The 13,658-nt window shown below is 40.3% G+C and overlaps 1 protein-coding gene across 3 annotated transcripts in view; it reads left to right on the top strand.

Moving 5' to 3' along the window:
* LARGE1 (LARGE xylosyl- and glucuronyltransferase 1) overlaps positions 1 to 13,658 on the top strand; it is a 458,979-nt gene that overhangs the window by 120,900 nt on the left and 324,421 nt on the right. For all 3 annotated transcript variants that reach the window (XM_075008156.1, XM_075008163.1, XM_075008172.1), the window contains one exon: positions 966 to 1,152. In XM_075008156.1, coding sequence (XP_074864257.1) covers positions 1,047 to 1,152 — 106 coding nt within the window. In that variant the 5' untranslated portion in view covers positions 966 to 1,046. The remainder of the gene's footprint in view (positions 1 to 965; positions 1,153 to 13,658) is intronic.

The following is a 13,658-nucleotide window of genomic DNA, read 5'->3' as shown; positions in this document are numbered from 1 at the left end:
ATCCTCAAATAATAAGACTTGCATGGATTTGATACCTGTTTTCTCCCTTACTCCTCTGCCCAAATCGTGGTACTTCTCAGTGTTGTTTCATTTTTAGGGGAAAGAGACAGATGTAAAAATGTCTTCAATGTTCCATGTGCGCCTCTGCAGGTATACATGTCATTTACTGAAAATGCTGGTAAATGGATAAAGGGCTTGAGACAGTGTTGCCACCTAATATATGAACTGCAAAAGTGCTACTCATTTTTATTTTAAACAAGTCCAGATTATTTTTATTCTTTTCATGTAGTGTCAGTTCTCTTAAAATGCCCGAGTCCTACCTTTTCCGTAATATATAAGAGAAGGAAATACCTCTTAAATTACTCTTAGTAAAGCAGAATTGCAAATAGTCTGAAGCTCCTGCTACCAGCTTCTAGTAGTTCCTTCTGCTTTCTGTCTTTAGCCATTGCATTCCGTCCCTTTTCCTTCCATTTACATGTATATCAGTGTTACTTTGTGATCAGCAAGCACTGTCATTTTAGTGGCAACCACAATTCCCACCTGCTTATTCCTTTTTTGATTATTTTTCTGAGTCCTTCACTATCAGCAGCTAGGCCAGCAGTGGACCACTGTTTTTTCTGCTCTTCAGGAGTAGAGTTAGAGATACAGGTGTCTCTCACTTGTTTTCCTAGAAACATCAAGGAAAATAGTCATTTTGTATTCAAGGATGGCATACAAATGTTGCTTTTTATAAATGAGCTCAGTGTGTGTTTAGCTGATGTGATATCTTTTATTGATGTATGCTCTTTTAAGGCACTTCTCAGACATTCATTATTATATTTGTTGTGCAGAATGGTGAAATGGGAACTGTTTTGCAAAGTGAGCAGCCCTATTTTCGGTCTCATTCTGTAGCTCTGCCAGATATTGGAAGAGCTTGTCTTTATGAAGTGGCATAAACTGGTAACCGTTTCCCCTTTCTCTTTCAGGGAGTAATATGTGGGAGGCTGTGAACTACACGCTTCCGACATAGGAACAGCATTGGGTTGGGAATCTCCACTTCTGAGAGAATGCTGGGAATCTGCAGAGGGAGACGGAAATTCCTGGCTGCCTCTCTGACTCTCCTTTTTGTTCCAGCCTTCACCTGGATTTACTTGTTTTCTGGCAGTTTTGAAGGTACGAGTAAAAAACCTGGTGGGAACGAATGGATGAGGAGGATGGGGGCTAACAAGGGGAGGCATTTCAGTCATACAGAGGTTAAATAAAGCTGTTGTCATGCGCTGCCAAATAGGTTCCTGTGTGGAGCTCTTAAATGACTCCTTTCCACTGTATGCTAGATGATGAGGACGTATATCCTGGCATCAATTACTTTGCTTTTTTGCTTCCACTTTGCACTTAAAAAGCACTGCTATAAATTATTTCTCCTAGTTCTTTTTCTTCTTTATGCATCCTGGCATTTCACTGTCTGTATCCCGTGTCTTGGTGGTAGGTAATTATGGTGATGAAATCTTAATTTAAAAGCAGCTCTAAAAAGGGAAATGTTTGTTTATGTAGATTTTATGGTCATTAATAATCATGTTTATTACAGCAGTGCCTAAGGGCCAGACAAGACACAAACATAGTTGCTGATGGTTTCTACCCTAAAGATTTTATAATCTGAAAAGACAGAACAGACACAGGTTACGGCTACACTAACGAGTTTTGATGTGCATCCATACACAAAATGCGTTTTGTCGACAGTCTGTTGACAAACTCGGCACTTCCACCGACAACCTTCTGCCTCTCCCTTTTTGTTGACAAGAAAGATGTGTGGATGCTCTTGGGGGCCTTCTCCTGGCAGACAGGGCTTTCAGGACAACTGGGCAGCTCTGCCTGCTGTGCTTGTGGTAGGCTGTTTTGTAGAGAGAGTGGCCAGGCAGTCCAACTGCTCTCTGTCAACAGAACAGATAGCTTTTTCAATCCACTTTTAGTGTATGGCCACATTCTGTTGACAGACGTTATGTCGGAAAATCTTTTCTGTCAGAAGCACCTGTCGACAGATGCTTTTAGTGTAGTTGTAGCCACAGAGTTCCGGAAAGGGGTATAGAATATTAAAAAGGACACCCCATCCATGTTCTCTGTGCATTCTTGAGACTTAATTTTAAAACACAAGACCACCAGTTGAAGATAACTTACCACAAATATCCCTTGCCTTTGAAGAGTTCTCCCCTGCTACAGTTACAATCTCTCCCTCACATCCCTTCTTTATCTTCAGATGTTGGGGCGGGGGAGGTGCGGGGGCGGCTCATGACTTTACAATGAGGCCTAACTGTTATTGGATTTGAAGTGGGTGGAGGAGGTGAACAGAATGCAGAGCTCTTACAGATAAAGGTCCACCAGAAACCATTTCTCTGTAACAGGTTGAACCCCTCTTGTCCAGCACACTCTCATCTGGTAACATCCATAATCTGGCATGATTTTACTTAGCCTGACGACCACTTATTATGGGCGTGGCCAAGTTTCCCATGGTCCCATAAAGTTAGTTTCCAGCCACCAGTCCTGGCTCTCAGTGTTCTGTGCTGTTGTTTATCTGCAATTTACCCCAAATGTCTTCTAAGAGCCCAGTAGTAAGCAGTGAAAGTGTTGGTAATATGCTAGCCCCTATTGCACATTCCTACAATAGGGGGTTCTTTCTCTTTTGTTAGGAGGCATCTAGCCACCTGTCACTTCACATTTATCACTCAGCGGTTGTAACATAAGCGCCCTGCCCTTTTGGAATAACACAAGAATGGGACTGTACCCAAGCTTTGAAAGAAAATGCTGCTAAAAGCATTGGTTAGCATACATAATAATCATTAAGGCTGTGGCCAAACAAACAGTGAACGTTTCTGAATACAATGTGGTCTGTAAAAGTGTCTGATTATAGTGGTTATTTTTAACACCATATACAAGGCCAAGAGTATCAGGTATCAGTTATTGGGAATGAAAAAAAGCTAAGCTAAAAGCTTGCAATCCTCAAATTATCTCAGAAATGCAAAGGAATAGGGCAGGGAAGATGAAATGTTAGATATTTCAAACAGGAGAAAGAAAGAAAATTACCAAGTACTATTAAAAATTTGTGATGGAGCAGCATCAGAGAGAGCAGCATCTGCAGAAAACAGGAGGTCAGGCTTGTAGTGCCTGGAGAAGATATGTTTCTCAAGCAGGTGGTGTCAGGCCTGCCTCCTCACTCAGAGTATCTGAGCGCAGAAAGTGGGGTACCACAAAAACCTTAAAAATACCTTGCCTCTACAGGCTCTGCTTAAAAAAAATACTTCCCAAGGTCACCAATTCCCTGACCTGGGAGGTAGTCGCTGTCACCACCACCCAAGTGAGAAACTCCCCTCTTTAACCTATGAAGACACGCTTTTGATGTCTCCCTGTGGGGTAAACCCGAAGCTGTTAACCCTCCCTTAGAAGAGAGCTTGGAAACAAAGAGCTGACCTTTCAGTCTAATGCATGAATATACAAAGGCCCTTCTCTACGACATAGGGACCAAATCATTGCCTTTTAAAAAAAAAAAAAAAAAAAAGGTAACATTCATAATGAGAGAAAACTCAAACATTTTGGTTGCATGGAGAATTACTTCCCTGAGATTCAGCTTAGAAGTAACTGAGTACAGGGAAAGAATCAAATCATTAACCAGAGAACCTGAAAAAGTCCACATGTATTTCAAAATCACGTCTAACTAAACATTTCCTTTCTACTTACATATCTATGTCTGATTTCGAGATGGCCAGGAGGTCACTGGATTCATTCAAGTATTTTTCGTCTCTCCCTGCTCCTAGTCGCAGATCCAAACAAAGACCCCCTCAGACTGCAATTGTTCTCGGTTTGAAAGATTTTCTCTTCCTCCTGATCGCTGCCTGCACAGAGTTGCCTCTGTAAGGGTTAGCCCTTTCCCATTCATGAGAGGTGGCAGCATTGCATATCTCTTCATAAGGAATGTGGGTATGGATGTAGCTAGTGGTGTAGTGGAATGGACCATGATGTCCCACAGTGTAGGATTCAATAATGCAGGCTCTTGTCTATCTAATAACAGGTCTTTGAAACATTTTTACCTTTGAAATCAGGATGACTCAAGACAAAAGCATGACTTTTATCTTGGATCTCCTTTTACCTGTGGGTTCTCTGTGGGTTATTGTGACCATTCTTTGGCCTTCACTCTGTGTGGATACTGTCATAAAGCTTGAGTAAACAGACAGCCAGGGATTAGTTGTAACAGGTTCTCTCTTGTCACTTTTTAGAAAGTGGTTTCCGACTGGTCTTTCACAGTCTTGATTCCAGCTAATATTCCTATGTCTGGAGATGACTGTTATAGTATATGAAAAGCAGCACTGTATGTCACATTGCTTGGTTTTGTATGATCTTCTGATGAATAACCCTAATTTTATGCTGCATTTTCTACCGTTTTCTTTTGTTTTTTAATCCAGTTTAAGGAGGTAGACATCTTGCCAGGGCTGTGGCTTTTTTTTTGTTTTTTGTTTTGTTTAAATGTTTAAAAAGGCCCAGTGACAGTAGTTCCTACAGAATCTTCTCAGAGATTCCTGTGGACTTCAAAGCTGCATTCGGACAGACTTCACTCCTGATTGCCTCCTCTCCTTTTGATTGACCAATTTTCTCTCTCCTGCTCCTGACATAATAGCACCAGTTATACCACATGGGCTCTGAGTTTCTTGTTCTCTCTGCCCGGAGAGAAACAGATGTATGGGATAGTCTTGAGAGCACTTGCCAAGTCTCTCTTAGGTACCTATTTGGCCCCATTACTGTAATATTTGAATGCTTCACAGTTTTCAACACATTTACCCTTGCTACACCACTGGGTGGGGGGAAGAGTCATTATTTTCTTTTTACAGAAACTGAAGCATCGAGAAACTAATTGGCCTGTCCAAGGTCAGGAGCAATGTTGCAGGGAATTAAACCTAGCTCTTCCAAGTCTCAGATTAATACCTTAATGATTGGGCTGTACTTCTTCTCAAAGACTGTGTCACCTCCTGCTACATGTGACTTTGTTAAATGTGTCATGACTGAGCTGGTTTCCATATAGATTCACTTTTGGTCCAGGTAATCAGCAGGATCAGAGGTAAAGCCAGAGTTGGGTGAATAGTGAACACTAACAAATGAATCATGATGTTACAGCTCATTGTAATGTTTAAACGGGTACACTTTGATGCTGTTTTCACTCTCACTGTGTTTATTTTCAATAAATAGGCTAGTGAATATATTAATTGGCAAGAGTGTGGAAAGGCATAATGAGCTTTTAAGTTTTAATATTCAAAGGAAGTAAGCTTTGAAATCATAACTGTGACCATTTGAATCAGAAAACTGATTCTGGGGGTTCAACTCATTCAGTTATGTACCAAAAATTGTATCTCATGATACACATGCCTAATCAACACAGCTTGAATTTTATGCTCATAAATAAGATATGCTCAGAATTAATAGTTAAAATATTCATCAAATGTTTTCAAATAATGAACAAATTTGAGGAAATAATTTTTCATGGAGAATTTATTGACAGATGCAAAACCTATAGAAACGATTTTACATTATGAATTATTTTGCTCAGGCATGTCATCTGTTGTGAATCTAAAAAACTTTCAACTGAGAAACCTACAAAAGTTGAATGGGAGTCTTAACACTGAGTTCAATAGGATATGAAAAGAATAGAAGTTTTAAGTAGATTTATCTGTATTTAGAAGGAATTCTTTGATTTTTAGCCAGTGTACTGAGATATCATGTTGTAGCAGCTTTTTGACTGCTGCAATCAATATATCATTTAAGTACATGTGCATTTTTGCTCTCATAGGCTAGGTCTACACTTGCCCCCAACTTCAAAGGGGGCATGATAATAAGCGTGATGGGAGATTAATAATGAAGTACTGTGGTGAATATGCGGCCGTCGCCATGGCGGGCTGTTCTTTCAGAAGAGGAGCTTGCAGAACCTCTACACGTGCTTTCTTTCAGAGGATTCTTCTGAAGGAGGACACTCTTCCTCAAATGGGAGCAGAGTGTGGACTCCAGAAGACACACCGCAGTCTTCCGTATTCCTTCCAGAAGAATGTCTTTTGTGTGTAGATGCTCCCAGGATCTTCTGGAAGAGCACTGCCTTCTGCTGGATGAATTTGTCAATGTAGACACAGCCATAGATTTTAGAACTGTGGGTTTCAGCCTTCTTTCATTTGTGGACCCTTAAAAATTTCAAATGATGGCTGATCAGTTTCAAGTGGTGGGGAGCTGGAAACCAGGCAGCACCACTGGTCAGTTTCCCAGCTGCCCGCCCCTCATGATTTCAACTTCTTATTGCCAGAAATGCATAAGTCAAAACCTTGTAAGTCAGGAGTCTTCTGTACTTGTGTTTGATTTAAATAGTCCTTTCACAATAGGCTGACCAAGCCTCTTGTTGGTGTCTCCCAGAAGCAAACATTTGAAATACAAGTATGTAGCCCATACTCATAACTTCAAATACAAAAGTGATACATTCATAAAAATAGAATAATCATAAACTGCAAACCACAAGCTTTACATTGACACCTTAAGTGGACCACTTGGTACAAGATTTGTTGTTCTTCCACTCCCCACGAGCGTGGCCTCTTGTGGTGTGTTAGGCATGGGTCAGCATCCTGCTTTACTTCCTCCTTGCCCTCTACCCAGGCATAAAAAGAGTACAGAGTCTCACTTCTCAGAAACTTTCTTCCTGCAAGGTTTCTGCTTCTGCTGTCCTTTGAGCTGATTAACATACAGAGAGAGACAGTGCCTACAGGTGCATGCAGCCAGTGGGGAGCCACTCCACTGGAAACGTCATACCAGTTGACTATACTATATGCTAATACCTGCTTTTGGTTCACAATTGCTGGGAAAAATTGTGATATTGGGCTTTTTTTGTGATACCTCTGTAGTCCAAACATCATTATTTTCTCAGGACCATAATTATGGGAGAAAAAATGCATTTGGATGTGTACTTGTAACTGTTCAGTGTCCAGCACTTTGATTAACTAAGACAGTTTCTTTTCAGTCTAATGTAGAATAATCTGCTCTACAGTGCGTGAGGGGACTATGGTAAATATTGTCCTAAGAACTATAAATATTACACTGCTACAGACACCAAAATGTGTTGCCATTTCAAGCACCAGGTAATTTCATAGGATAATTATCAACTGTATAAAAATTATTAGAAGCCAGTTGCTAGAGGACTTGTAAGGCATGAATGATCGCTTGCCACCTGATCAGGAGAACTAATCTCCCAGACAGGTTTGTTCTTCTCAGCAATAGCTTATCCCCATTTTAAGTTTTAAAAATAATCAGAGTGGATCAAATCAAACACAGTTTTAGCAGCATGTTAAGAGTGATTATCCACTTGAAGATACAAGTTTTTATTATAGCAGAAATTTAGCAGTTAACTATTCGTGATTTGTCATCTTGTACCTTAACAGCATCTCTGTGTTGGAGTCTCCAAATAAAACAACACACTTTCTTGCAAATGAATCAGTCTTTACAAGTTACCTTTATTATATTAAATGTCAGAAGATAGTAGTCTTTTATTTTTCACTCAATTAATGCTTTAGGTACTCAAAAATTACTTTAAACTACTACCAGGATTTTAGTAAATTGCAATCAGTAAGGTACCTCTTCCCAGATTTACTCTGACCAGGTCATATTATTTCCAAAAAAAGGTGGTATCATTTCTTAAAGTAGTCTTAATTATGGTTGCCAAATTAACTATTAACTTGAAAACTCTATTTTCCATCCTCAAATAATTGTAACCTTCCACAATAATCTTCACTGATCTTAACATAGATTTTCTTGGACTGAAAGCTTCATGTGAGGCTGTATTCCTTTCCAGAAGTCAGAACAAGAATGATCATTAGTTATTTCACTCTTTTTCCTGCTGTGTTTTGGAGTCTGGAACTTAAAATAATGATCTCAAAGGAGAGGTTACAGGTTGCTGAATATTTTAAAAGGAACCATATGCAAAAATCTATCAGTAGAATCTACTATATACTTCAGAGTGTGTCTGTCTGTTCAGGAACTCTTCTTAAACAGTAAGAACTAGAACCACCAACTTTGGAATATAAGTTGGTGTTATCATAGATTAATGCAGTTTAAGGGGATGGTTGTGCCAGGAAAACAGGATATGTCTAGGATGGGATTCCTTCTCATAAACTAAATAGAAAAGGGACAGAATCACCAAATAAAGTATAGTGTTCAAAATTGACATAATTGAGTGAAAGTTGAAAGAGACTGATCCAAAATGAACTGGAAAAATAGGATGAGAACCTGGAAAAGGATTGCTTCTCATTAAACTTTATAGAAAAAAGAAAAAAAAGCATTGTAGCAGTGTTCTATTTTGGCACAGCTAAATCAATGCATAAACTTTGAAAACTAGAAGAAAATGTTATTGATTATAGCCCTTTTTTAAAAAAAAATAGCAAAAGATAAGGGTTTATAGGAATGAGAAAATACACTTGATAGAATACCTATTAAAAATTTACTAAAAAAGGGCATACTTTAACAATCCTTTTTTAAAAAGAAATCGGAAAGAAAAATTAACTTATTAAAATAACATATTTTTGAGGAAAAATCATTTAAAGAAAGCATGTACATTTTCCTTTTTCTTTACAAAATATATCTTAGAGTTAAGGACCCAAGCTGTGTCTGGTAAATCTGCTAGTAAGTTACGTTGCAGATAGTTTGGTTGAGGGTATTAGTTGCTAGTTTGAGCACATTTAAAGTGTAGCATGGAGACATGAAGTAGTGTCTCCCTGAAGAATGGAAATGCCTTCCAATTTTTTGTAACTTAACAGTTTGTTTTGAGGTCATAGGATGCTGCACTTGTATTGTCAGGGTGTGTGAGTGTGCCAGATATCCATCTGTGATTTCTCTTCAGTTTTTTTTCTCCCCAGACCTGAAACACCAGTGCGTTTTTTTTTTTTTTTTGGCAAAAAAAAAAAAAAGAGGTGCCAGTACCCAGCTGGCTCCCCATCCCTCCCTCCAACCAATCCCATGGCTGGGGTGCTAGGGTGCCTGTACTCAGTACCAACAAGTACCAGCACAAAAAAACCCACTATGAAACACTCACACATACTTCCCCTCCAGCTTCAGGTCCCATAGTTGCACCTCAGTGATTTAATTTTAATAGCAAAGATTAAGCCGTCTCAGCTCGTCAGAGAGAAGATATTAATCATCATCATGCCCAATGAGAAGTTTAATTTTGCACTTCTCTTTTTTTCACTAAGCTCTGGCGGCTGTCACTCGCACCGATGTCTGCAGGACATTGAATAATCTGCTTCTGCAGATGTATTTCAGTAGTTTCACTCCTTTTTTTTCTTCATCAGTCTTAGTGAATATAATCATTGCAAGCTCTCACTGATGACCACTGTCAAGAAATGGAGAGAAGAAAATTCTTCCTTGCATGAAGCTGGCTCTGGAGTTTGTGGTTTTTATTGTATTCAGAGGCTGGATAAATTAGATCAGGGCAATGAAATACCTGAGAGTTGCAGTTTTGTTATGTGAAATCCTGTCTGGTACCCCTGGTGTGCATTGGGAGTGGGGGAAGATTTCTTTGAGGTTTTTTTTTCTCTTGTTTCTATGATTAGCTTTATTGTGTGCTGATGCTATGGTCTAAACACAAAAATCCTATAACCTTAACTGGATGGAAAACTTTAATCACTTATAATGTTATAATTATAGGTGTGTAGTTAAACTGCCATGATAATCCTGGAATAACTCCCTGTGTGGACAGTCTTAATTTGGAATAAGAGTGGCTTTTTATATCGTAGCTTAAATTGCTTCCATGGTGAAGTATAGTGGTCTGAGAGTTGCACCACTATAAATATATTAGTTTAAATTTGCATCCTACCTTATACTGGTATAACGTTCCCATGTCAGCAAGCCATAAAACCACAGTTCACATCATCATTCGGCAGATTTTCAGGTATAACTATGACTCAGCAGAGTGACTTCTCCAGTGTGTGATCTGACATCACTTTAATTCTGACTGTCAGGACTGACATATAATAAAGTGTAGGATTTTCACAGTGCTCAACACCAACTCTCTAAAAACCAGGCCTCTTTAATTTGAAGAAACTTTTATTGGACACTCAAAAAACTGTCTCTCTTAGAATTGCTAGTTACTGCTGAAAATTTCTTTATTGTTTAGTACTCCACAAACTGAGTGGTTGATTTGTTCACTTTCATAATGAAGAATCATGTAGAACTGCAGTTCTGCAATCTCCTGAAAACACCTTGGTACTTTGGTCTTTTTGGATAAATCCATTCACTGCAGAATGTACTGAGATTTCCAGTCACTGAACCCTCCTGAATTTTATTGAAAGTATCCCCTTTAAAAGGAGTAGTTTGTTTTTATCAATACACACTTCTCACCTGGGGACTGACGTCCCAATAGGCCAGTAAATTAGGATAAAATGACATGGGTTCTCAGAACAAAATTCTGTTATACATGTCAGTTGCTGGCTGTAAAGGAAAAGGAAACAAGATATCTACAACAATTAACACCATTTTCCTTTTAATTGGCATAGTGTTTTTTGGTTTGGTTTGGGTTGGCTTAGCTTGGCTTGTTTTTTGTTGCAGGTTGACTTGAGAGAGCTGGATGTATAACAGTGTCAGCTGGAGGCAAAATACAATAGTTGTTTTATAGGAAAAGTTTGTGGAGCAAATTAGGCTCCAGCCGACAAATAGGAAGTCCCAAACACCACAGAGGATAAACTGTGCTGTTTGTATATTTTTCTTAAGGGCAAAATCAAGTCTTGAGCAACAGGTTGTTTTGGAAAATGTTTAAATAAACAGCCATATATATCTTTAATAATGGAAGAGGTTGTTTACTTTCTATATCCATCAGGAAAGTGCACAGGGGAGGATGTTGTTGTTCTATGCAGATGTTGGCTAGAAGTACTCCTGTAAATTCATGGAACTTTAGTCACAGCCTGGCTGCACAGCAGTCCTGGGAAACCTGAGGGCACTGCATTCTGACTACAGGGAGAGAATTCTCTGGGATCAGGCATGGCTTTGTGCTTCAGGACTTGACACCCAGTAGTGAAATGCTTGATAGCGGAGTTAGGGTGATGGAGAGGGACTGTTTAGTGACAGGCAGGAAATAAAAAGACACTTGGCGAAAGTATTAACAATGATGCGGATGTTGTTCTGATGACAGAAAAATTATGTTGGGATTGCTAAAGACGTGGTGATGTGTGTCGAACTTGATGACGGAGGAGGGATCTGGGTAGTGCTTTATTGGAGTAAAATGGGGAGCTGGTGGATTGCAGGGCATCAAACTCCTCTTTGATGTTTGTTGTGTTTATCAGAAATAATCCTGCCTATGAGAGCAGTATAGTGAATGAGACAAACTACAAAGGTGAGCCTGGCCTTTTAATAATGATGAAGGAAAGAGGTGAGGAAGATAACTGCACTCATTGTGAGGGAAGCTGGAAAGGGTGTTGTGTTGGCTAGGTACTGAACTCAAAGACTGTCATTTGTGGTGTTTTTGAAAAGTAATTTCCATGGACAACCAACAAAAATGGAATTTGTGTATAAAGGAATTTATCTGACCATAACAAGAATTTTTTTTCATACTAGGAAGATTGAATTTTTAAGTTCAGGCTTAGAATGAAAATGTTCTTGTAACATTTTCCATACAGAAGGTGTTTTGAGGAGTAAAGGGACTTTGAAGTACTGGCGGGCTAGCCACAGCTACGCTCGAGCCGGCACTTTGAAGTTTAACACTTCGGAGTTGCCACGGGGGAGAATTAGCTTAATGAAGTGCTGCATATGCAGCACAGCACTTCATTAATAATCTCCCAACACCCTAGTTACCATGCTCCCTTCAAACTAGGGAGCTAGTGTGGACAAGCCCTATAAGAAGTCTTTTATGTTTACAAATGTAGTTTGTAGTAGCAAGAAGACCTGAGATATAAGCCCTTGTACTGGAGGCGCGGAATGAGGCTGGACCTGCTCACAGAATGTGGCAAGAACAGGGCTGTTATTGCAGAAATACACATTTCTAAGAAGTGCTAGTCACAGAGTACTCACACAAACACTTCCCAATATTAAGTGGTACCAGGCCATTCAAAGGACAGTACAAAAACATATCACAAGGTTAACAGAAACATACTGATCCTTTCCAAAAGATAAAGTCAGGATGGCAGTATATAATGAAAATTATTTGTTTGACCCCATGTGGACAGGTGATGGGCAATAACTAGCCACATCAGGGGACAGTAACTCCATTAGACTTGTTTGTGTCTGGGTATAAAGATGTATCTCAGTGGGAGTATCTTTGTCCAGCTGATGTGGAAATGGAGAATCCTGCCATTCACTCCACTGCTTCCGTTGTCATGTCTTAATATCCACAGAGTCTGCCAGATGCTATTACTGTACTTTGTTGACAATAAGCCTGGCTGGACACCTTTGAACCTTATTGGATCTGATAGTCATTGGGCAGTTCGCTCGCGATCTGATGTGCCAGCTGTCTTTTCAGGGCTGGGCCAGCACATAGGAAAAACACATGCAACCAAGCATCTGACAACATTGGTGGCCCCCGACTACTGTTTTGAGAAGTAAGTGTGCTGCCCTCTGTGAGGGAATCACAGTCTAATATAGCAGAAAACGGCTACGTCTACACGTGCACGCTACATCGAAATAGCTAATTTCGAAGTAGCGACATCGAAATAGCCTATTTCGATGAATAACGTCTACACGTCCTCCAGGGCCGGCAACGTCGATGTTCAACTTCGACGTTGCTCAACCCAACATCGAAATAGGCGCTGTGAGGGAACGTCTACACGCCAAAGTAGCACACATCGAAATAAGGGAGCCAGGCACAGCTGCAGACAGGGTCACGGGGCGGACTCAACAGCAAGTCGCTCCCTTAAAGGGCCCCTCCCAGACACACTTTCATTAAACAGTGCAAGATACACAGAGCCAACAACTAGTTGCAGACCCTGTATATGCAGCACGGACCCCCAGCTGCAGCAGCAGCAGCCAGAAGCCCTGGGCTAAGGGCTGCTGCCCACGGTGACCACAGAGCCCCGCAAGGGCTGGAGAGAGAGTATCTCTCAACCCCCCAGCTGATGGCCGCCATGGAGGACCCCTCTATTTCGATGTTGCGGGACGCGGATCGTCTACACGTCCCTACTTCGATGTTGAACGTCGAAGTAGGGCGCTATTCCCATCCCCTCATGGGGTTAGCGACTTCGACGTCTCGCCGCCTAACGTCGATTTCAACTTCGAAATAGCGCCCAACACGTGTAGCCGCGACGGGCGCTATTTCGAAGTTGGTGCGGCTACTTCGAAGTAGCGTGCACGTGTAGACGCAGCTAACATGAGCTAAAACCCTCCTGAAACTCTCACTGCAAATCCCCACAAAATGTAGTAAGGTGCGGACATGCTTGGTTGCTATCAAACAAAAAAAAAAAAAAGGATCCATATACATTTTTAAAAAATGCAGTGGAGAAAAGATATGACATAAATTTGCATAAGTCTAGGACAAGAACTGTAGCCTTAAAATATGAAATACTGCAAACTATAACCATGGAAGTTAAATGATTAAAACAACACATCACAGAAGTGGCCGTGTAAATAACAAAACCCCTCCCCCCAAAAAAAACCCCAAAAAACTCCAACCCTTTTGAAAAAAGCAGAAGTTACAG

This window comes from Carettochelys insculpta, chromosome 1 (genome assembly GCF_033958435.1).
Source record: "Carettochelys insculpta isolate YL-2023 chromosome 1, ASM3395843v1, whole genome shotgun sequence".
In the NCBI taxonomy this organism is placed as follows: Eukaryota; Metazoa; Chordata; order Testudines; family Carettochelyidae; genus Carettochelys; species Carettochelys insculpta.
Note: the sequence above shows the minus strand (reverse complement) of the source record. Positions and strands in the feature narration are given on the sequence as shown.